The sequence below is a fragment of the Pomacea canaliculata genome, linkage group LG8, assembly GCF_003073045.1.
Source record: "Pomacea canaliculata isolate SZHN2017 linkage group LG8, ASM307304v1, whole genome shotgun sequence".
Taxonomy (NCBI): Eukaryota; Metazoa; Mollusca; class Gastropoda; order Architaenioglossa; family Ampullariidae; genus Pomacea; species Pomacea canaliculata.
Genome location: NC_037597.1, coordinates 3037054 through 3062001, shown reverse-complemented (window position 1 = coordinate 3062001; position 24948 = coordinate 3037054). Strand labels below are relative to the sequence as shown.

The 24948-nt window shown below is 39.1% G+C and overlaps 1 protein-coding gene and 1 long non-coding RNA gene across 5 annotated transcripts in view; both read right to left on the bottom strand.

Moving 5' to 3' along the window:
- Window positions 1–2291: 2291 nt before the first annotated feature.
- LOC112570823 (cubilin-like) overlaps window positions 2292–24948 on the bottom strand; it is a 31935-nt gene continuing 9278 nt past the window's right edge. For 3 of the 4 annotated variants that reach the window (XM_025249461.1, XM_025249462.1, XM_025249463.1), the window contains 18 exons: window positions 13952–14110; window positions 13651–13750; window positions 13161–13285; window positions 11928–12101; window positions 11474–11558; window positions 11065–11186; window positions 10260–10430; window positions 9712–9859; window positions 9254–9381; window positions 8910–9083; window positions 8348–8435; window positions 8008–8135; window positions 7621–7794; window positions 6387–6480; window positions 6057–6181; window positions 5197–5367; window positions 4275–4843; window positions 2292–4048 (listed from right to left, as the gene is read on the bottom strand). In XM_025249461.1, coding sequence (XP_025105246.1) covers window positions 4010–4048; window positions 4275–4843; window positions 5197–5367; window positions 6057–6181; window positions 6387–6480; window positions 7621–7794; window positions 8008–8135; window positions 8348–8435; window positions 8910–9083; window positions 9254–9381; window positions 9712–9859; window positions 10260–10430; window positions 11065–11186; window positions 11474–11558; window positions 11928–12101; window positions 13161–13285; window positions 13651–13750; window positions 13952–14110 — 2774 coding nt within the window. In that variant the 3' untranslated portion in view covers window positions 2292–4009. The remainder of the gene's footprint in view (window positions 4049–4274; window positions 4844–5196; window positions 5368–6056; window positions 6182–6386; window positions 6481–7620; window positions 7795–8007; window positions 8136–8347; window positions 8436–8909; window positions 9084–9253; window positions 9382–9711; window positions 9860–10259; window positions 10431–11064; window positions 11187–11473; window positions 11559–11927; window positions 12102–13160; window positions 13286–13650; window positions 13751–13951; window positions 14111–24948) is intronic. The other variant, XM_025249464.1, reaches the window with a different exon arrangement.
- Window positions 14818–16874, bottom strand: LOC112570824. Its single transcript, XR_003100708.1, has 3 exons — window positions 16690–16874; window positions 15224–15326; window positions 14818–14878 (listed from the first exon to the last, which is right to left on the bottom strand). It is a non-coding gene; the product is annotated as an uncharacterized LOC112570824 (long non-coding RNA).

Genomic DNA, 24948 nt, shown 5'->3' with positions numbered 1-24948 from the left:
ACCGGATATGACGTACAAGGAATGCACGCACGGGTCTGTTTGCAGAGCGACGATAACACTGATAAAGGAAAGACGGTAAAGACTGAAACTAGCATTAACGTGGGCTGTGGGTAGGTCCACATGTACCCGGATGTCGCAATACTGGGAAAATACTCGTGCCAGTACTCACGGTGTTTACTCGGGATTTTAGGGTGGGTAGCAACTAAAAATTGATTATTGATAAGCTTTGGGTTGGTCTATCAAGATCTTGTATTTTTTTATCGGATGGATTTCTTGCTAAAAAAATATTCTCCTATATTGGGTAGAAGAACAAAGAAGAAAAATACCATAAAATAGTCTCACTATTACAACAGGGACTAGCAACAGCATTTTGCTTTTTTGTTCTTTCAAACAGAATCCATCTCTTTTGTTTTACTTTAAGGTTTTACTATAAACAAACGAAGCAAGTGCAGTTATGATGATGATGATGATGATGATAATAATAATAATATTATTATTATTATCATCATCATCATCAATCGAGGCAATGTAAAACTGTTAAGTAGGTTAGGTTAGAAAACATAGCGAGAAGTGATACTGTATAGCGGTTGCCAATAGTACCTTTAGTTTTACATATAAGGCGTTTGAACCTTGGTTGTATTTTTCTTTTTTATTTTAATATCTGGTAGTACTAAGAAAGATGTTTTAACAAAATTTATAAAAATATAATTGCCGACATCAAGAAATTGGGTGGAAAAGAATTAAGATCAAAGTTTTTATTGTCTACATAGAGAACACTTAATTACTTCCTTTTGATTGTCACGGACGCCTGCTCTCTCTCTCGAGCAACACACACACGACGTTCGTACGCGTTCTTTCACACACAACAACGATTGCCTGAGGTTGTCCACAAGATGTTAATAAATTGCTGAATGGCTCAGGATTTTACAAACTTCAAGACACAGATGCATAAATAGTAATCCGCCTCAACAAAATATTCTATCGGTGAAACACAGTTATCGGTACATACAATGTTTACAATCCGGGGCCTTCCCCGATCAATCACACTTAAATAACTCTTAATCTTAATTCTTAATCCTAACCTCCAATCTTAATCTCAATTCTTATCATGGAAAAAAGAAACCTTGGCTAGGCAAGGAATCACTTCCAGCATTTACGCTCACATTAACACTCACTCAACATCCTTCTACTCTCATGTCCGCCAATGCCGTCTGCTTCTCTCTATTTTTTTTGCTAGAGTGATCTCCCTTTCCTCGCTGACACTTTCACTCATCAATACGTGTTATTTACCATTGTAATTTACAAACAGCGAAGGGATTAAACTAACTTCAAAACATAGAGGAACAGACTGATCCGGGACATTCATTCTTTGTATATTTTATACAGTTTTTCAAACATGCTGTACATTTATCACATATTTCATTATTGCATATACTACAGTTTGTTCTAAATGCCTTCTGAGGATTTTGTGAGTCTAATATACCTATATTTCGTATCTATTTATTTATGATAAGGTTTCATAGTTGGTAAAGATTGAAACGGAGGTTTCACGTAGCGCGGACTGTCAAGGTCGCTGACGTCACTCTTCCGAAGTTTTTTCCCTTCATTGAGACGTTTACAAATAAGAACAAGCGAAAACAAAAAATCGGCCTCTGGTCATCACTAACACCAGACCGGGTTGAGCGCATACACCACCCGCCCTCTACATGTCTCAGTCGCCAGTTATCTCCCTGTTCTAATTGCGTCACAACGGCAGACATGGTCTCACACATTTCGTTCCAGTCGCCAGAAGTGGACAGTTCCTCACCTCAGAAGCCCGAGATGAATGGCCAGGAAGCTGGAATACATTGGTGGTGAAGGAACCGATTATCGAATGAAATGAAAGAAGAAATCGTTGGCTGACAGGAATCCTGTAGTTACTGTGATCGTCTTCTGTTCAAAGCCAACAGTCCTGAGTTCAGATTTCGTCTCATCTACGCCACACACACATACACACGTACGTTGTTTTATACTTCTACGCGTATGGCTGAGAGAACAAAATTATCTGCACGACACTACAGACCCTTAGTAATCTGTGAATCACTACAATGTCTATCGTGAGACTGACCGGCGCTCACTTGTTGATATGATTGTAACTTGTCACAGGACTGGCTGACAACCAGTTATTCAGTTTGTTAGACGATGCACGTGTCACACATTACGCTCCACCGAAGTTTCCTGGTGCATCGAAAACTGAAGGCAAACGATCAAAACAAACGAATTCATAATTGAACCAATAAAACAGAGACACAAAAGGGAAAGCATTTTATTGTCTACCACTCTTTGGTTACAACATAATTTATAAAGTTGTAGGACAGCAGCTCAGATCTCACTTCATCTAGAAAAGTTTCATGACAATGACAAGAGGAGTTTGCGGAGTAACTCACTGTCCACTGTCAACAATGTCAACATACATCAAAGCAATTCTCACATAATGTTCAATACCTTTGAGAAGTCAAAACAACAACTCACATTATCTATCGCAAAACACTAAAACTAAAGAAAACCTTGACAGTGAAGGTCACTGTCTCGTTCTCACTTTCACAGGAGTTATGGTAAGCTACTATTGAGTTATCTCCCTTGGTCTGTCCTGCTGAAGGGTGGTGCTCTACTCAGGTTTCTTGTTTCGTCTTTGCAATGGACTAGATGTGTGTGTGTGGACGTGCCTGCCACTGAGTGTTTGGAAAGAGGCGACTTGTCTGTCTGGTTGGCTCTCTGACGTAAAGACTTATTAGTCGACTAGGAAGAGCAGGCTTCAGTTTCTTTTAACTTTTGTTGATTTGTCAAAGTGTTGTGTGTTGATGCTTATTTGTCATTCCGGTGTCTTCTGTGGAAGTGTTCTTTGAAGGCTGCGTTGTTAATCAAATCAAATCAAATCAAACTTTATTGTCTGTCGAGAAAAACCCAAGACAGGAATTTTTCTTTTGCTAGCAAACATATATAATATGACGGGCAGGCATACATACTCAAACAGACATTTAACACACACGCACCTACACATTCTCACACACACACACACATAGATAACTTCGCGTGGATCGCTGTGTCTTCCTGCTTGTATAGTTTTGATATGTGGACTGCAGGGTGTAGTTTACATTCTATGTGAACACTGTTCACAACTTACTTGAGTCGCTATAACGACATAGCTTTCATGTAACGAAGATCGGAATTATAGTTTTTGAATAACCCGAACTGGTAAACAAGGAAAGGCAGACTCGTCAACTCTGACCATCCAGTGTCTCGCAATTCACGTGACAATCCCACCCTCATTTTGTCGTTTTTTTTTTCTTTGTGTTGTGAGCATTTTTAAATAGCGCATTTAGCTCGCTTCTTGGTTGATCATCATCATAATAATCATCATCGTCATTATCGTCATAATCAAGCACAGCTACATTTCCGCATGCTTAGAAATGAGATTTTATCATAACATTTGTACCTAACAGTTGCACAGTGTGGTTATTATCATATTATAAATATATAAATAAACTTGATTATTATGCATATTTATATTTCCAGCTGACTAGTTATAATAAATATATTAAATAAGCTTCTAAAGTTACAATGTTTAGATATTTTACAATAAAAGGCTTATTGATACATAACCACGCCTCTACAGGCAACTGCCTTGTTTGTGACCTGCAGGTCAATTAAGACGTAGTATAAATGTATTGTTTACTTGATTAGTAGTGACTGGCGGCGACATTTTTCATTGTCAGCTAGTGTGAGTAAATTTCTCAGCACGATTGGTTGCCTGGATTTGCGTCATCTCTCAGTCACATCCTTTGACATCAGAAGAAAATGTTGACGTCGGTAGAGTAACTTGATCAGCAGATTACGTCAGTCGACATACAACGTAAAAGCTGACGTCAGTAGACTATTTTTAGTTGAGGAAACCATTTTGCCGGAGCCTCGATTATGACAGTCGATGGCGGATTGTCTGCATCACAGCTGTACTGTAGTCGACTGACGGCTACAATCTGATGGACGGTTTCTCCTGACTATTTTTATCCTGCAAAATGATTGAGTAGTTTAGCTTTCGTATTCATAATTTAGTGTTACTTAGTCAACTCGGGAATTTTACTGTGTGACCGTTTAGCAACATCTTATCTTTGTCTAGTATGAGGCAATTACAACAGTATCTCACTGAAGTATGTACCAGATGTAGCAGTCTTAGACCCATTTTTATTCCTTTGCAAGTTTTCTGAAGATCAAGGATACCCGTTGAAAAATCTCACCTGATTAGCCAATGGCTCACCAGATGATGGACCTCTTGTCATCGGCTGCTGAGAGTTTTGCTGCAACGGACTGTTCATATAGTGCACAGCACTGACATCAGTAGTAGGGTAGCTCCCACCCGTGGACTGGCTGACAAGATGATAGGAAGGAGGCTCTGATGAGAAAGAATGAGGGCCTACGATGACAGAGGGAGGGACATGAGGAGTGCCGGAAGTGACATGTGAAGGACCGGAACCGACGTTTGAAACAGGACCATTGACAAGGTGATAGGGAGGAGGCCCTGATGAGAGAGAATGAGGGCCTACGATGACAGAGGGAGGGACATGAGGAGTGCCGGACATGACATGCGGAGGACCGGAACCGACGGAGGGCACACCGACGTTTGGAGCGGAACCATTGCCAGGATAGAAGTATGCAATGTACTGGTTGTTGGTGGTATTAATGGGGCGATTTCTTGCTGACTGCTGCAGTTGACGTCGTCTGAATGACACTATGACCACGATGACAGCGATGAGGAAGACAACACTTCCAACTACTGCTCCAGCAATAACAGCAGGGCTGACTTCATCTGAAAAATATCCAACGGTGACGGTAATGTAGGAAAGTGATCCGTTATATACACGTATTAGGTGTTGTACTATACAAGTGTTCTACAGAATCTGCAACATATTCAACGACGACAGTAAGGTCGTAATGACGTTTGTCGACGTATGAGATTAGGTGAGGAGTTCGACACGAACCATATCTTAAAAATTATATACAGAATGATAAAAAAGGTTACAAATCAATTCTGGTTATAAGAATATCTCATACAAACACAATTCTATAAAGCAGTTCCACAGACTTGCACAAATCTCTTTTTGAAGTCGCTCAGTAAGTCGATTGAAGTATCAAACACTACCTGTAATGACGTCACTTTACCTGCTTTGGGCACCTCCCAGCTAGCAACGGCTTGGTACGTCAGGCGGAACCCACCTCCGCTTCCACTGCCATCACTGTGAAACTTGATGAACACAGACTGCCCCGAGCTGTAAAAGTCACGTGACGTAGTCCCGCACAGTGTGCCCAGGCTGTTAGCATACTCACTAGACCCTGAACACAAACCAACAAGTCAAGAACATGACTACAACGGTGTCTATGGGTCTACAGTGTAGACAAGGCTCACACTACCAAGGTGTCTGAGAATGTCTGACGGCAACATCAATGTTGTTGACAAAGGTGAGAGTCGACACGTCAGCTTCTTCAACATGAATGGCTGCAGTTGTTTACATTTGTGGCTCGCTATGTTTACATCTGGCTGATGGCAGTTTAACGAAGGAGTTTACGGACTAAAGGTAAGTCAAATATCTTTGGTCAGCAGCTTCTTTTTAGTTTTGACTGTTTCCAGAGAAAAATCGACCTACGTTTTTAATTATTATAAAGACAGCTTGCTGTACCACCTGACGTGACTCATCATCTCGCCTGCTGCGTGTAACGGGATGTAATGCACGACATTTAGTTTGTGTTTGCCCATGTTTAAATGCAGATGTACTCGGGAGGTTTGTGAAGAGACTTCTCTCTGGACACACCCCATGTCAGTAAAAAAATTTCAGCAAACGATGAGCGCATCTTCAACAACGAATCGAAACTTTCCAGAGTCGCAAACGACAAACTTCAGAATTTAATATGATGTAAGAGCAAATAACACTGGCATAATTAATTGTTAAAAGTGAATAGCTAGATGTGCTTTAATGTTGGGTAAACACAGTAATACAAAGGTGAGCACAATTCACATCACTTACCGTCAAAGATTTCAATGTAGTCGAAGCTGCAAGTGTAGCTATACTCTGTGTTAACATACGTGAAAGTCACGTGAACAACGTAGTCGTCATCGTTAGTTTTCAGTAGCCAGCCACAGTCAGCATTCCTGGAAAATCAAAGGAATGAATAGGGTCACTATAGACGACCTGCGAACTTTAGCACGACTTCTGTTGGATGTAACATTCTTTGATAACCTTGATTAGAATAAAATTGTAAAACTTTAACAGACTAAACAGTTGCCATTACATTAATATATTCATCTCTTTATCGTAAAGCTTTGTAAACTAACATGTCCTCAGGCCAAATCTTACTCTGGGTAGTTCAAGTAGTTAGTAGGGTACTGCAAAGTCTCTACACTGGAGAGCAATGCAGTCGGCATCTGAGTGTTTCGTGAACAACCACTGGCTGGAACAGAGAAACCAAATACTGGTGTGTATTGTTTACAAATAGGTGTTGACACAATGGTGTGTCTAGTTTACCAACAAGTCTTGACACAATATTGTGTCTTGTATAAAAATGTTTCTCACACAATGATGTTCGTTGTGTACAAAATGATTCAGAAACAATGATGCGTCTTCGTGATAGTCCTTAGCAAGATAGACTTAGCAAGAAGCAAAGAATAAAAATACAAGAGGATTACTTACTCTTTCTCGAGAAATATTGAAGAAAAAAATTCATATTTTTAACCTATTTTTACTTTATTCCGAAGTACACTCCCTTAAAGGGATTCTAAAGACAAAATAAAACTGCTTAGAATGGCGTAAAGAGTAGATAAATTTGAATCTCGTCTATTTATATGTGTGTTCATGCGGAAAACGTTGAAGGTTTTTAGTAGAATGTTGTGTTTAATAAGAGAAATGACACGGGACTCTTTTTTTGCTTCCACGAAGTCTCGTTCTCCGTCACGTGACCCTATGACGTGTGGTTTCCATAGTGAGAACCACGCCTCGAGAATGTGCTGCACCCGATTGCCACGAAAAGATAGGACAGAGCCTAACAAGCCTGACACACAGAGTGCGTCATACGAATAAACAGATGACGTCAAATCTTCGCAATGATACAGATACAGACACTTTGTGTCAGAGACTAACGTCACAACAAGACTCTGACGTCACAACAAGACTCGTCTGCTTGACCATCTCTGGAAGCTATCGCGGTTACTCGGCGGAAGGACACAACGGTCGATTTCACTGGATTTTTTCAATTTGTATAAACATCGGCAAGCGAAATAGTGCTAATAAGTGGTAATTAAGTGAGAAACGAATCCTTTATTTCTCCTGTATTGCTCTCGTGCTCTGTAATTGTAACTAAATATAGTTTTGAAACGTTTGACCGTCGCCAGAGCCTTATCACAAGCCTTGAGTAACCCTTTAAAATAGAGCAACTTGAAGCTACAGTGTGGATTGACAGCAACCGCCAGTCATTTTTAGATTGTTCTTATTTGATTTTTAAAAAAAGTCAGAAATAGGGAATATTTGAACTGAGAAAAAAATGGACCTAATTAAACATAATATAAACAGGTATAAACAGGTTTTTTGACTTTACCTGGCTTTGTGGGAACACTCCAACTAAAAACCTCGTAGTAGTTCAGTCGGAATCCTCCTCTTGTTACACTGCCATCACTGTGAAACATGATGAACACAGACTGCCCCGAGCTGTAAAAGTCACGTGACTTAGACCCACACAACTTGCCGAGGCTGAGGGCAGAGGAGCTGGACCCTGAAGACAGAAAACAAAACTTTGATTTTGATTTCATATACAATACAAATAGTAGCATCTTTCATGTTCTCGGTAACAACCAGCAGTCTAACAACATATGTTGCTTATAACATATTATATACATCTATATATATATGTGTGTGTGTGTGTCTCATATATCACAAGAACTGTCTCGGTGTTAGTAGATTACATTATTCTCTTACTATTGCTTACCGTCAAACAGCTGTACATAGTCACTGGGACAAGAAGAGCTGCTTCCTTCAATGTCGACGAACGTGAAATTCACGTACACAACGTAATTTTCGTTAGACGCTTGGAGGAGCCACTCACAGTTAACATTGCTACAAATAAAACATTCCATCAACTGGCATCGCAAAAATGAATTCCTTAAGTTTGTCGTAGCCATCAACTGTATGTTTAAACGCTGCAGAGTTAAATATTAAGACAGATTAATGAACATTATGCTGTATAATTTCAGTTACCCTGCTTTAACTGCTTGTTATTATGTATGAAAAGCTCCAACGGCCGAAATGTTAATAAGAAAGTGGCTTACTTGTCATAAGTGTTGCGGCCTAGAGGGTACCCCAGAGACTGTGAGGTATACGACACTGTTTTGGTCACACCACGTAAGCACACTCCACCTGTAACAACCAGTCTTAAAGTCAGTCGGTCACATTTTGAAATGTCACAATGTTATCTCTGCTCCTAGTCTTTTCTGCAATTTACAGATGACACCATATCCAATAAATGAGAGAACAGAGCGAACGCTCGCTTGAAATACAACTTGAAACTACAGTGTGGATGGACAACAACCACAGCAGTCATTTTTACCTTGTTCATATTTCATTTAAAAATCAGAAAAATGGGATATTACACTATCTGTTTTAACTAGAGAAAAAGATTATCTGAAGTGGCACAGTTTCATCTGGAAATAAGTGCACATGGAGTAGATTGCTGTGCATGTTGCTTTGAATTTTTTTCTTCTGAACCGTTGAAGTCGAAGAAATCTGTCAATGATACCCAAACAAACCTTCCTAGACAGTGTCTACTAAAGCCACACCCTGGTTTATTGGAGCAAGGGTTAGGGCAGTGCTGGCAGTGTTATTTGGCTTTACCTGTCGTTGTGGGAACATTCCAACGATAAACCGCCTGGTAGGTCAGTCGGAATCCTCCTTTTATTATACTAGAATCACTGTGAAACTTGATGTACATAGACTGCCCCGAGCTGTAAAAGTCATGTAAGATAGAGCCACACAACTTGCCGAGGCTGTCGCTAGAGGAGCTGGACCCTGAAGACAGACAAACACATCTTCTGTACATCTCTTGATTTCATATACAACACAAATAGTAGCAGCCTTGATGTTGTCGGTAACAACAGCAGTCTAACAACATATGTTGCTTCTAACATAAGAACTGTCTCTGTGTTAGTAAATTAAATTATTCTCTTATTGTTGCTTACCGTCAAACACCTGAACATAGTCACTGGTACAATAAGAGCCGCTTTCTTCGATGTCAACGAACGTGAAATTCACGTACACAACGTAGTCTGAGAGAGGAGCTTGGAGGAGCCAGTCACAGTCGGCATTGCTACAAATAAAATATTCCATCAGCTGGCATCGCAAAAATGTATTCCTTAAGTTTGTGGTAGCCATCAACTGTATGTTTTACACTGTTAAATATTAAGACAGCAGGGCTTCTGCTAAGGCTAAATTCTTTGGGGTCCCAGGGACCCCTTCTTCAGATTTTTAAGGTGTCCCTGTTCTTCGCCCAAATTTGAATGGGACCCCATGGACGAAAATTGAAGGGGTCCTCCGAACTTTTAATGCGTACTGTACGCAATTGTTTGCGTAAGCAGAAGCCCTGAGACAGATTAATTAACATTATACTCATTAATTTCACCAACCCTGTTTGACTTGCCTGATAACTATCATGTAGAGAAAGGTCTTGATGTACAAAATAAAATGGAGTTCCTTACTCAGCATAAGTGGAGGAGTTAGAAGGGTACACCAGAGAATGTGGGTAGATGTCGCTGTTTTAGTCACAATTCTTCTTAAGCACCTTCCACCTGTAACAGACAATCTTAAGGTAACTCCATCTATTATGAAATCTCACAACCCTCTCTCTGCACCAAGTCTTTACTGAAATTTACAGATGATATATATGTGATAAATATTAAATCACATTAAACATTTTTTCATCTTTTTCTAAGATTATATATCTTTATTATTTCAGGAGTTATTTGCAATAACGTTAATTAGGAAAAACACTCCATGACTCATGTGCGACGTGTGTATTCATTTTGTGATGTAGACAAACCTCCTTAACATATGATCCTAGTTGTCCCGTCTATTATAGCCATAACCATAAGCATGTCCCCATGTTGTGACTCATTTTGATATACACTGACTTATGTCTTGCCTTAGTTCCTCTATTTATCCTTTAGTTTGTGGTGACATATACGTTACCGATGTCTTGCATCACTTCTGATGAACGAATCGCTTCGTAGGACAGTAGGAAGCCTTGTCCAGTGATACTGGAATCACTGTGAAATTTGATGTACACGATCTGACCAGAACTGTAGAACTCATGTCGACCCCCACAAACTGCACTAAGACTGTTGCTTGGCGACCCCAAACCTGTGGAGTACAGTAACAGTATACGTTACAGGCTTTTAGTTCACAAGAGAACCATCGTGTTTTTTTAATAAATGTTTTTTGTCTTTTCATCGAATTCTTCCACAGAATAAGATACTGAAGCACTGAGCCTGAAGACTTTTGGGTAATATAGGAACAAAGCCGAGACCAGGTTGACAAGAGCAAATTCATACTGAGTTTCACGAGGGAGGATTCGCATGCGTTAAAAACAACCATGAAAAGACAACTGCTTCAAGTTGAGCATCTAAAGTACGGCAACTGTACCACAACAATGCATATTAGGATTGCAATAGTGGAAATACCAATCGCCAGATGTATTTAATTAATTTGTCATAATTACACTATAGCCTGCAGCTTCTTCAACTCTTGCAGTTTTTCTTTCGTCTCAAAGAACACATTTCACTGATAGAAAGAAAAAACACGAAAATACCAATTGGACTCCCGCCTGGACCTCAAGACCCTGTACAAAGCACAGTCATCTCCTGGTGAACCCTCAAAATTACATATAGACCGCCGGTTGTCATAAAATAGGAAAATAAAATTTATTGATAGACTGTACAGAAAAAAATTCTTCGTACTAAGAAGACCTTTTAAAATTAGAGCTTCCAGAACTTACCATCAAACACCTGAACGTAGTCGTTAGAACATCTAGGGCTAGTTTCTACGTCGATGTACAGGAAAGTCACGTGAATCACGTAGTCGGAGGCGCTAGTTAGATGCCAATAACAATCAACATTGCTGAAAATAAAAACAGTGATGTAAGTCTGTATTGAGTGTTAAAACAATATTTATTGTGAGTGAACACAGTCGCGACAAGATTTCTACTGTTTGTTAAAGTTGATAATTTATTTTTGTTCTTTTAGGCCATTTCTGTACGCTGTCATTGAAGTCAAGCAGTATTTGATCAGAAACCTATTACAAAGACACCGATATCACAACAACTTTTTCAACTTCATATCATTATTAGCATACACATTTATTTCATTGTTGTAAATATTTTGATAAAGGTCAAGAAAAAAATGTACTTGGGATATCGTGTTTGGTCTGCTGGATATCTTAAGTAGTACTTGTGAAGGTGAGAAGCTGTCAGTGAACCCCTGCAAGAACACGCTGAAACAGATATAGTTAGAAAATTAGTGTTGCTTTAGACCTCTTCTTTCATTCTTTCTCTCTCTCTCTGTGCTTGTCTGACGGTTGCTTTTAAATAAACAGCAAATATCTTTGGCATAGTACATAAAACACGGTTGTTTACAAAGACTGTTATAATAACATTACATCATACTATCTCTTTATACACTTGTTAAACTATGCATCCTATAATATTTTAGCAATATGCTTTTAATATTATAATACGAAAAATGGTAACAATGGTAAAATTGGTGATGCCTATCTACATTAAAATATTGAAGCAAAGACATGCACACAAACTTGATCTAATAAACAACTTAAAAAGGAACCACAATTTATTTGGTTTCTTACCATTGCAAGGAAATACAGTTGATCGCTGAACTTCTTGAGAGGTGAGATTTAACCTCTTTACATCTATATAGCCACTGTTGAGTAATGAGATGTACAAATACTGTCCTGAACTAAACAACTGTTGTTGTGTTGGACCTCCCCTTAGTCTGGCAAGTAGGTTTACTTCAAAAGGGCCTGTCAGACACAAGAAAGTATCATGTTCTAAGGTTTTGTATGTGTTAATAGGAAATTACAATCTGAATGCCGACTTACAGAAATAAACAGTTGTTTTCACATTCTTTCGTACTAATAAGGTCACCAAGAAAACCAATCTGCAAAACTCATAGATTATAAGTCATTATGTAAGAAACTGAATAAATAAAAAAAGAGTGTGTGAGTTTCTGCACATGGATCAAATTAGAATATTTATGAACTAATTAAGTGGAACAGGATTCCACCGAGTGGAGTCATAGAGACAGGAAATGAGGTTGTTACAGTGAGTTACTAGTTAGAGCCTGGTTTTATATGAGTGGTTCATCGTAAGCAGGGGCTGCTTGCTGCATACAGTGAGTGGTCGACATGGAAAAAATAAGGATTTGTGGGGATATACAGCTAACCAGCAAGACTGTCTGTTTATTATTTTAGCACTTGCTGAACTTTAACAAAACAGCCAGGTCATGTGTAAGTGAAAATTCTGTATGTCACTGGATGGACTTTAGTCACTACAAGTACAGTTGGTCTTATTGACATGTTGTTGTCTTATGACTGGATACGGGTTTGTGAGGAAATTGTTAATTTTCACAATGGATGTTCGTTTAACGTCAGTCCACCCACTGGTGGAACTTTGAAATAAGATGACAACTGAGACCATAATATTACAAAATACTTAGTATCTTTTATCAGTACTGTATATCGGCATATGTTACATAAAGAGATAAAGGGGAAAATATAAGATCTTGTTGGGCTAACTGGAACCGAGTTGATTAAAACTAAATGATGGATGGCCTTTGAAAGATCTCTGTGTTCAGTATAATTACTTTTATACTGCGCACTAACATGAAGGGTGTGATTTTATGTACTTGCCATGGTTTCTATAAAAATGGAGAATTGAACTGGTCTTAAAGTCTTTATACCTTACATATACAAAATATGTATTAAAATATAATCAACATTAAAATCTGTAAGTGTAGCTTTCTGAGCACTGACATTAAAGGTATACTTCGCTGTACAATGTACAACTTTGCCTGTACTTACTGTCAAACACTTCAATATAGAAACGGCTAGTGTCAAGGAGATAGGTCCTGATGTCAATATTTATGATGTAATCAGGACTGCTAGCTTGAAATAACCACCCACAGCTAGCGTTTCTGAAAAAAGATCTGATGGAGCAACCAAAAGCAATGTAAAATACTTTGATTGGTTAGTGAACATTTGGTCAAATGGGTTAAGATTCCTAAAACTAATTCCCTTTCCCATGAGAGTTACAATTTTGAAGCATCAACTTTCACATAAAGACCTATTAAACTTTACCTACTTTGTCAAAGCGACAGTATATATATTTAAGGCATGTCCAAGTACTGAATGTAACAGCTTCAAGAATGCCGATGATCACAGAATTTCCTATACCAAATAAAACTTTGTTGTTTGCTAACATTTTGTGATGAGCTTAGTCCTTTATTTGCATTCTTCACTCCTGAGTAGTAGTAAAAAAAAAAAAATAATGAAAAATTAAAATGTAGTGTACCTAGGGGAGGTGGAGTTGGAGGTGGAGCTGTCGTTTGCTGGATACTCCAGGTATTGCGGGTCACGACTCACACTGAATAGAACCACTGAGTTACAGCGGTCTGGACATAGAACATTTCAAACTAATGAACCAAGTGATCAACATCTGATGTGTCAATCTGTAATGATATCGCTCACTTTCAACCAAAAGATTCTGTACAGGCCATCCTTATTTATTTGTGTTATATATTTGATGTTTGTTTCGACTCATTTAGATAACTTTGATCATTTTTCTGAAAGAACAAACTCCGTCAGTGTCTCACCTGTAGACCAGAAGGACTCGTATTCAATGAGGAAACCAATGTCACTAGTCGCATTGTTTCCTGCAGTGAAGGACAGCAGCACCTCACGTCCACTGCTGTTGATTGGAAAAGAAGGTGGAGAGCAGGTCGACAGCAAGATACGGGCGTGAGAAGAGTTACCTGTGTGACAGTAAGAGCTAGAGTTAGCCTGACATATACACAGACACAATCACACAAGCTCTGTCACGTAGAAGAGAAGCAAAAAAAAGAAAACAAGAGAAACATTATGGAAAAAAAATGTTTAAACGCAAAATAGAGAAAGAAATCCGTATTACATGGATGAATCAAGAACTATTTATAAATACATCAATCATACCACATATAATAACATATATAACATATAATAAAGTCTGTCCTATAAATATTGTTGAGAAATGTCCACGAAAGTATTAAGCACTAAAGCACTAGACCTCAAGTGATGAATGTGTAAGGCACATGGGGTATGACTGTGTAGGACTGACACATGGGGTGTGACTGTGTAGGACTGACACATGGGGTGTGACTGTGTAGGACTGACACATGGGGTGTGACTGTGTAGGACTGACACATGGGGTATGACTGTGTAGGACTGACACATGGGACCTGAACTGACACATGGGGTGTGACTGTGAGGACTGACTGTGTACACATGGGGTGGGTAGGACTGACTGTGTAGGACTGACACACATGGGGTGTGACTGTGTAGGACTGACTGGGTACACTGACTGACACATGGGGTGACTACTGTAGGACTGACTGGGGTTGACTGACTGACCCTGACTGGGGTGTGATGGGGTGTGACTGACTGTGTACTGACTGACTGACTGTGTAGACTGACACCTGACTGATTGCAGTCTGGCAATGGTCTGAGAGCTGATGATCCACTGACAGGTGGTGTCGCTGGTGTTGCTGTGGTACACAGAACAGGACACACTCACCACAACACAACACTGATGAATTTACTCATGCAAGCAGACAGACAGTAGCTATCAGTGACCCATTACTGTCACAATTAAACTTTCTGTGACTTTAAGCCAGCAACAATATGACAGATGCACTGAATAAATTTTAAATTACAAGAATAGAAATAGTCATGTGTGAAATCATAGGAAGTATATGTAGTTATCATACTGACCATCTTCATGCCCAGAGAATGTTGTAAGGGAATGGTGGATCTGACATAAGTGATGGTGCAATATTAATTTTAATTTTGTCTAGTATACAAAACACACTGTTGCCTTTTGCACACAATACCTTGGGAGAAAATGAAAATCGATGTGAGTTTTATTCGTATTTCCGAAAAGTTGTGCAGGCCTGGTACTACCAGTACACTGGCAATCTGAACCTGACAGAGCACCTGGTAAACATTGAGAGAAAACAATTAATATTGAGAGAGCACACGGGAAGGTAAAAGGGATAAAAGAATTTTTAATTCATATTTTCTATGTAGGCTTTTTATCCTTGTATTTTGAACCTTCTTGTCGACAAAAAAAAAAAGTTGACTATAAGGCTCAGGATGAAAAGGAAGGAGTTATATATACCCTTAGCTTATAAAAATAAAATGTGGATACCAAAATATCTTAAGTATATTTTAGTTTTTAATTTGATTCCCCCCCATCTTCAAACAGGTCATTGACTAAATACAAATAAAACATCAAAATAATGCAAAAAGAACATGACCAAATTTTAGAACTCAGACCGTATACATTAACAATAAGTATTCTTTAGCATACTAAAAATAAACCATGTCAACAAAAGATTAAAGTGTATCAAAACTACCTGTGATCAGTAAAGTGTATGAAGGCTATACATGGTCAGTAAAGTGTATAAAAACTATTAACTATTTGTAAAGTGTATGAGGGCTATATGTGGTCAGTAAAGAGTATAAGAACTATATATTAATTGTAAAGTGTATGAGGGCTACATGTGGTCAGGAAAGTTCATGAGCACTAAACGTTATCAATGAAGGAACGTTCAGTCGCACCAACACCTTTGCCAAGATTACAAACATCCAACACAGTGAACAAACATTGACAGTCAGCCAGAACACTGATACATTGACTAGTAACACACTGAATGTGAACACACAAACACACTACTGTAAAATATACTGCTATATACTGAATTTGATAGACATGCAATGTGTGTGTGAATATTTATACTGATGTGATATATGTTACACTAAGTATTTAGAAATGTTCACAGTGAGGTGGCTAGCTACCTAAGCAGATACAAATATAATGCCTACACATAAATACATACGTTGATACATGTAAAATAAATGCAAGTATTCAGAAGGATTACTTTCTTGTTTTGGTGTACCTTTTAATTATTCAGCATCCTTACAAAAAATACAGGTATTCACACTTAGGTAAAGAGATAGAGCTTAGTGTCTTGTCTTACCACCACTACCAGCTCCACCACCAGCCCTTTCACACATACAGTGATGTATATATGAAACAGTCTTTTCTAGAAGTGAAAACCACGGTTTGTAGTATTTTGTTGTAATAATGTTGCTAAACAGCGCCTTAGTAACGCTATCAGTGTTGACCTGTGCTTTAACCTTGTAAATGTATTTCAATTTGTCCTTTGCACTCTATGGTAAGCCCTCGAACAGTCATGGAGGGAAAGACGTGGCTGTTTTCTTTATTTATTATTACTTTTACATTGATTCCAACCTACCATCCTCCATCAGTACATTCGCTAGGATAGCTACTTACCTGTGATCACACCTACTGCGATGGTCCAAGCAGTCAAACACAATTGTCGATGTCCCATCGTGCCTTCTGTCAGCTTTTGCTGGCTCAAAATTATTCTTGAATGTTGTACACTGCGAGTTTAGAGTCAAACCGGTCTTTATGAGCACGACCCTGGTGAGCACACAGTTGATTTCGCACGACTGTGAAGTCAGTGATCGACGAAAGCCGTCTTATCAAGAGTTCACCACCCGTCCCATCAATGACTCAGTTGTCGGTTATCTCCCTGCCCTGTATTGTGTCACACTGGTAGACACATTCACAAATCTGTGTAGATAAAAAAGTGGAAAGTCCATTATCTCATATATACACACGCACGGTGGTCGGGAAGCTGGGATATAATGGCTTTTAAAGGATTCTATCATCAGATGAAGAAACAGATCGTTTGTTTACTCAGGTATCCCGTCTCGGTCATTGTGATCGTCCCCTGGTCCGTACGTAAACACTTGTTTGTAGTCAGCAGTTCAGCATACATCCACACCCACACACACACCCACACACACCTTCACACATATCCACACCCAAAAGACGTCGCCACTGTACTGAAAGACCTTGAGTTCACATCTTTTATCGCAATACTATTGACACTCTTGCACATGAAAACAAGTTGTCCACTATTTTCTTTATACTACTTATTGATAATGACAGATTGGTATTTTATCAGATGTTATTAGTATTTGGTTCAATGAAGAATACGTAAAGTCAGAACATTACAGTAAGTCTTTGGTACACAGCTGAGCTGCTTGTGGCAATTGTGTGGAGCTTGAACACACACAAACACTACATTTAACATTTCAGAAATAATCTTCGTATGCTGGAAGTACTGTTTCCCCTCAAAAAAGTCTTCAACATTTTACACTTTTGAGCGCATTATGTAAAAGATATTCCACTCATACCAGTCGGATGCAAAACACATAAATGTCCAAGTTCACAAAAACAAGCTTAGAGTAATGAAAAAGATTCAAAAGTTATCAGATATCTATCTGAAATGTACTTCAGCAGATGCTGAATTGCTGTGGATGTTGAACATGGTGCCACGATTTTCGGGGCCTTGTCCACAAATAAAATCTCCGCTTCTCCGGCCAAGCAGACAAATAAACATTTGTCATTATTATTATTTGTATTGGTTGTTGTAGTTTTATCATCATTATTATAATGCACTTTGCTGTTTATTTAATGCGAGCTCACCGCATTTTTTAGAAGAGATACAAAGATACAAACACAAGAAGTCAATAATTGTTTAGACTTTAATGGCAAGAAAGAGTGAGCATGGTTGCCCTAGGGAATGCAGTAATTTTAGTTTAATCACGTGGTGTGTTTCTGTACAGGACCTGATGTCTGCTGTCAGCTTTTGACAGATTTCTTACAGATATATCTTATAATACAGTTCAATTCACAGATATAACCTATAGTACACTTTAGAAATATGTTATAGTAACGTTCAGTTCACAAATCTTACGAAAGACCTGTAAGAATAGAACTTTGCAAGGATGATAGGTACACGCGCCCGGGTAGACAAACAGTAAAAGTGAAGCAAGCTGTCGGTCAGAAAAGTTTGATTGTATACAGAACTCTGTAGAACACATGTTATTTACTTTCAATTATCAGTGCATGACAAGTCTCCGCCCAGAAACGTGCTGTAAACAACGATAAAAAATGGGCTTAGTTCGCTCGTGTTTCGAACACAGCGCATTGAGCTCTTCTTCACACCGAGAATGTACCTGAGCAGTTTGTATTTAAACAGTTTAGTCTTGATCTTGTCTCATCTTCTTCCACCCACTCAATCATGCCTGGAATACGAAAACTCTTGACACTGCAAGCTTCAAGTGTCTATTTAAGGTTTATCTACAGTTATTCAGTTTGTTAGACGATGCACGTGTTACACATTAGGCTCCATCGAAGTTTCCTTGTGCATCAAAAACTGAGGGCAAACGATCAAAACAAACGAATTCATAAATGAACCAATAAAACAGAGACACAAAAAAGGAAAGCATTTTATTGTATGCCACTCTTTGGTTACAACATAATTTATAAAGTTGTAGGACAGCAGCTCAGATCTCACTTCATCTAGAAAAGTTTCGTGACAATGACAATAAAAGTTCGCGGAGTAGATCACTGTCCACTGTCAACAATGTCAACATACATCAAAGCAATTTCAAAATAACGGATGTTAAATGCCTTGGAGAAGTCAGGACAACAACTCATTTTTTCTATCGCAAAAAGAATAAAACCAAAGAAAACTTTGAAATTAATAGTCATTGTCTCGTTCTAACAGCTGTGCAGTGTGGCCACTATGATATGTATAAATATATAAATAAACTTTATTATGCATATTTATATTTCCAGCTAACTAGTACTAATTCTTTCCGTTCGCCGTACGCCTCCACTAGACACCCAAGATCTTTCTCGGCGTAATGCGGAAGCATCAACACTCGACGTCTGGCAGGTCCCTCCAGCGAGCTCAAGATGTAATTCTTCGGGTTTAAACCTCTGTTTCAATCTCGTCGACACTCGTTGGTCCACCGGCAAACTACTGAAAGCGGACTCTAGTATGCTCGTAGTCTTAGGTCATACACTGCCTTACACTTTTACTCCTAACAAATGTCTGTATGTGTATGTGCAAAGACAAATTTCTGTCCTCACAATAAAGTCTGTTTTTGATTTTTGATTTTGACTTCTAAAGTCAAAGTGTTTTGATATTTTACAATACAGTGGCAGCTGACTGTTTGTGACCTGCAGGTCAATTAACGTAGTACAAAATGTATTTCATTACTTGAGTGTCATATAACACTGACGGCGACATTTTTCATTCTGTCAGCTAGTGTGAGTGAAAGTCGCAGCACGATTGGTTGCCTGGATTTGCGGTCACCTCTCTGTCACTTCTTTTGACGTCAGTAGAAAATGTTGACGTCGGTAGAGTAATCTTGGTCAGCAGATTACGTCAGTCGACATACAACGTAAAAGCTGACGTCAGTAGACTATTTTTAGTTGAGGAAACCATTTTGCCGGAGCCTCCATCATGACAGTCGATGGCGGATTGTCTGCATCACAGCTGTACTGTAGTCGACTGACGGCTACAATCTGATGGACGGGTTCTCCTGACTATTTTTATCCTGCAAAACGATTGAGTAGTTTAGCTTTCGTATTCCTAATTTAGTGTTAGTCAACATGGGAATTTTACTGTGTGACCGTTTAGCAACATCTTATCCTTGTCTAGTATGAGGCAATTACAACAGTATCCACTGAAGTATGTACCAGATGTAGCAGTCATAGACCCATTTTTATTCCTTTGCAAGTTTCTGAAGATCAAGATACCGTTAAAAAATCTCACCTGATTAGCCAATGGCTCACCAGATGATGGACCTCTTGTCATCGGCGGCTGAGAGTTTTGTTGCAGCGGACTGTTCACATAGTGCACAGCACTAACATCAGTACCAGGGTAGCTCCCACCCGTGGACTGGCTGACAAGATGATAAGAAGGAGGCTCTGATGAGAGAGAATGAGGACCTACGAATGACAGAGGGAGGGAAAGAGGTCGTGCCTGAAGTGACATGTGAAGGACCGGAACCGACGTTTGAAACAGGACCATTGACAAGGTGATAGGGAGGAGGCCCTGATGAGAGAGAATGAGGGCCTACGATGACAGAGGGAGGGACATGAGGAGTGCCGGACATGACATGCGGAGGACCGGAACCGACGGAGGGCACACCAACGTTTGGAGCAGAACCATTGCCAGGATAGAAGTATGCAATGTACTGGTTGTTGGTGGTATTGATGGGGCGATTTCTTGCTGACTGCTGCAGTTGACGTCGTCTGAATGACACTATGACCACGATGACAGCGATGAGGAAGACAACACTTCCAACGACTGCTCCAGCAATAACAGCAGGGCTGACTTCATCTGAAAAATATCGTTAATGTAGTAAAGTGATTCGTTATATACACGTATTAGGTGTTGTACTATACAGGTGTTATACAGAATCTGCAACATATTCAACGACGATAGGAAGGCGGTAATGAGGTATCGACGTTTGAGATTAGGTGAGGAGTTCGACAGGAACCATATCTTAAAAAATATATACAGAATGATAAAAAAGGTTCCAAATCAATTCTGGTTATAAGAATATCTCATACAAACATAATTCTATAAAGCAGTTCCACAGACTTGCACAAATCTCTTTTTGAAGTCGCTCAGTAAGTCGATTGAAGTATCAAACACTACCTGTAATGACGTCACTTTACCTGCTTTGTGCACCTCCCAGCTACCAACGGCTTGGTAGGTCAGGCGGAACCCTCCTGCGCTTCCACTGCTATCACTGTGAAACTTGATGAACACATACCGCCCCGAGCTGTAAAAGTCACGTGACGTACTCCCGCACAGTGTGCCCAGGCTGTTAGCATACTCACTAGACCCTGAACACAAACCAACAAGTCAAGAACATGACTACAACGGTGTCTATGGGTCTACAGTGTAGACAAGGTTCACACTACAAAGATGTCAGAATATCTGACGACAGTATCAATGTTGTTGCCAAGGGTGAGAGTCGACACGTCAGCTTTCAACATGAATGGCTGCAGTTGTTTACATTTGTGGCTCGCTATGTTTACATTTGGCTGACGGTAGTTTAACGAAGGAGTTAACAGGTTAAAAGTAAGTCAAATACCTCTGGTCAGTAGTTTCTTTTTTAGTTTTTACTATTTCCAGAGAAAAATCAACCTGTGTTTTTAATTATTGTAAAGAAGACAGCTTGCTGTACCACCTGACGTGACTCATCATCTCGCCTGCTGCGTGTAACGGGATGTAATGCACGACAGTCAGTTTGTGTTTAAATGCAGATGTACTCGGGAGGTTTGTTAAGAGACTTCTCTCTGGACACACCCCATGACAGTAAAAAAATATCAGCAAACGATGAGCACATCTTCATCAACCAATCAAAACTTTCCAGAGCCACAAAAGACAAACAGACTTCAGCATTTAATATTGTGTAAGAGCAAATAACACTTACATAGTTAATTGTGAAAAGTGAATAGCTAGATGTGCTTTAATGTGGGTAAACATAGTAAGACAAAGGTGAGCACAATTCACATCACTTACCGTCAAAGACTTTAATGTAGTCGTAGCTGCAAGTGGAGCTATACTCTGTGTTAACATACGTGAAAGTCACGTGAACAACGTAGTCGTCATCGTTAGTTTGAAGTAGCCAAGCCACAGTCACAATTCCTGGAAAATCAAAGGAATGATAGGGTCAGTGTAGACGACCTGCGAACATTATCACGACTTCTGTAGTCTTCTTGATTAGAATAAAATTGTAAAAGTTTAACAGACTAAACAAACGCCATTAAATTAATATATTCATCTCTTTATTGTAGTAGCTTTGTAAACTAACATATCATAAGGCCAAATCTTACTCTGGGTAGTTCAAGTAGTTAGCAGGGTACTGCAAAGTCTCTACACTGGAGAGCCATGCAGTCGCCGTCTGAGTGGTCCGTGAACAACCACTGGCTGGAACAGAGAAACCAAATACTGGTGTGTCTTGTTTACAAACAGGTGTTGACACAATGGTGTGTGTTGTTTACAAACAGGTGTTGACACAATGGTGTGTGTTGTTTACAAACAGGTGCTGACACAATGGTGTGTGTTGTTTACAAACAGGTGCTGACACAATGGTGTGTGTTGTTTACAAACAGGTGCTGACACAATGGTGTGTGTTGTTTACAAACAAGTGTTGACACAATGGTGTGTTGTTTACAAACAGGTGTTGACACAATATTGTGTCTTGTATAAAATTGTTTCTGACACAATGATGTGTGTACAAAAGGATTAAGAAACAATAATGCGTCTTCGTGATAGTCCTTTAGACTTAGCAAGAAGCAAACAATAAGAATACAAGAGGATTACTTACTCTTTCTCGAGAAATATTCAAGACAAGAAATATTTTAAACCTATTTTTTAATTTATTCCAAAGTACACTCCCGTAAAATACAACAACTTGAAACTACAGTCATTTTTACATTGTTTTTATTTGATTAAAAAAATTTTAATTAGGAACTCTTAAACTGTGGAAAAAACATTGGACATAATTGAACATACTACCTTTGGGAGAGAGGGGTACATGAATTGTTGTGCATGTTGATAGAGATCTTTCTTCTGAACAGTTGAAGTCGTATAAGTAAATAAAAATGTTACTAGACTTTCTACAAAACCCACACCGTGGTCTACTGAAGTAGGAACAGCTACAGGACTATTGTTGGTTGTTATTAATAGGTTATTTGAGGTTACCTGGCGTTGTGGGAACACTCCAACGATAAACCATCTGGTAGTTTAGTCGGAATCCTCCTCTTGTTACACTGCCATCACTGTGAAACTTGATGTACATAGACCGCCCCGAGCTGTAAAAGTCACGTGACGTAGACCCACACAACTTGCCGAGGCTGACGGCAGAGGAGCTGGACCCTGAAAAAGACAAACAAAACTTTTTATACATGTTTCCATTTCATATACAACACAAATAGTAGCACCCTGATGTTGTCGCTAACAGCAGTCTAACACCATATGTTGCATATATCACAAGAACTGTCTCGGTGTTAGTAGATTATATTATTCTCTTATTATTGCTTACCGTCAAACACCTGTACATAGTCACTGGGACAAGAAGAGCTGCTTCCTTCGATGTCAACAAACGTGAAATTCACGTACACAACGTAGTCTGGGTCAAGAGCTTGGAGGAGCCAGTCACAGTCAGCATTGCTACAAATAAAACTTTCCATCAGCTGGCATCGCAAAAGTGAATTCCTTAAGTTTGTGGTAGCCGTCAAATGTATGTTTAAACGCTGCAGAGTTAAATATTAAGACAGATTAATTAACATTTTGCTCTATAATTTCAGTTACCCTGCTTTAACTGCTTGTTATTATGTATGAAAAGATCCGATGGCCGAAATGTTAATGAGAAAGTGCCTTACTTGTCATAAGTGTTGCGGCCTAGAGGATACCCCAGAGACCGTGAGAAATACGACACTGTTTTAGTCACACCACCTAAACACACTCCACCTGTAATAAACAATCTTAAAATCAATCTGTCATATTTTGAAATGTCCCAATGTTATCTCTGTCCTAGTCTTTTCTGCAATTTACAGATGACACTATAGCCCAGCGGTTCTCAACCTGTGGGGCGCGCCCCCCTGGTGGGGGGGGGGGGGCGAGACGTGCTTACAAGGGGGCGCGAAGGTGGTCATTTTTTTAGTTTCTTATACCGGTATTAGTGAAATTAGCTTACATTGCTGGCTAAGGGGGTAGCGAGGACGTACCTTTGTTCGTCAGGGGGGCGTCACAAGTAAAAGGTTGAGAACCGCTGCTATAGCCAATAAATAATAGAACAGAGAGAACATTCTCTTCATCGTTTCCACCTCTAGCTCATCTGTCGTCTCTGGAAAACGGGAAATTATTAGTAGTAACATGAGTTAGGATTTGATTAGGGAAAAAACACTTTTTCTGATGTGCGTCAGATGTATTTGTTTTGGAGGTAGATGCACCTCCGTAACATATGATGCGAGTTGTCCCGTCTGTTATAGTAATGACAATAAAACTCGGTCCACATATTACAGAGATGTCACTCTTTTTGATGCACACGTGTTTATTTTTCTTATCTTAGTTGACCTAACCCTGCCCTAATTTTGTGGTTTTACCAATGTTTTGTGTATAAATTATTGTTGACACGATGTTGTATAGGTGTGTACAGACTGGTGTTGACTCAATGTTTTGTCTTGTGTACAATCTTGGTCTGACACAATGAAGTTTCTTGTGTACAAAATGGTGTTAGCGCAATGCTGTGTCTTTATTGTGAGTCCAATAGACTAAAGAAAAGTAAAAAATAAGAGTACAAGATTATCTAGTCTCGAGAGAAATTTTCATAGAGAAAAATGAATATTTAAATCCTGTCTTTTTTCCTTAGCACCCTCACTTGAAATACAACTTGAAACTACAGTGTGGATTGATAACACCAATGCTGTCATTTGATTGTTCATATTTGATAAAAAAAATTAGAAACATGGGATATTACACTATCTGTTTTAGCTAAAGAAAAAAATATCGGACGTGGCACAGTTTCCTCTGGAAAACAGGGCACGTGGACTATATTGCTGTGCATGTTGATTGGAATTTTTCTTCTGAACAGTTTAAGTCGAAGAAATTTGTCAATGATACCTAAACAAAACTTTCTACAGAGT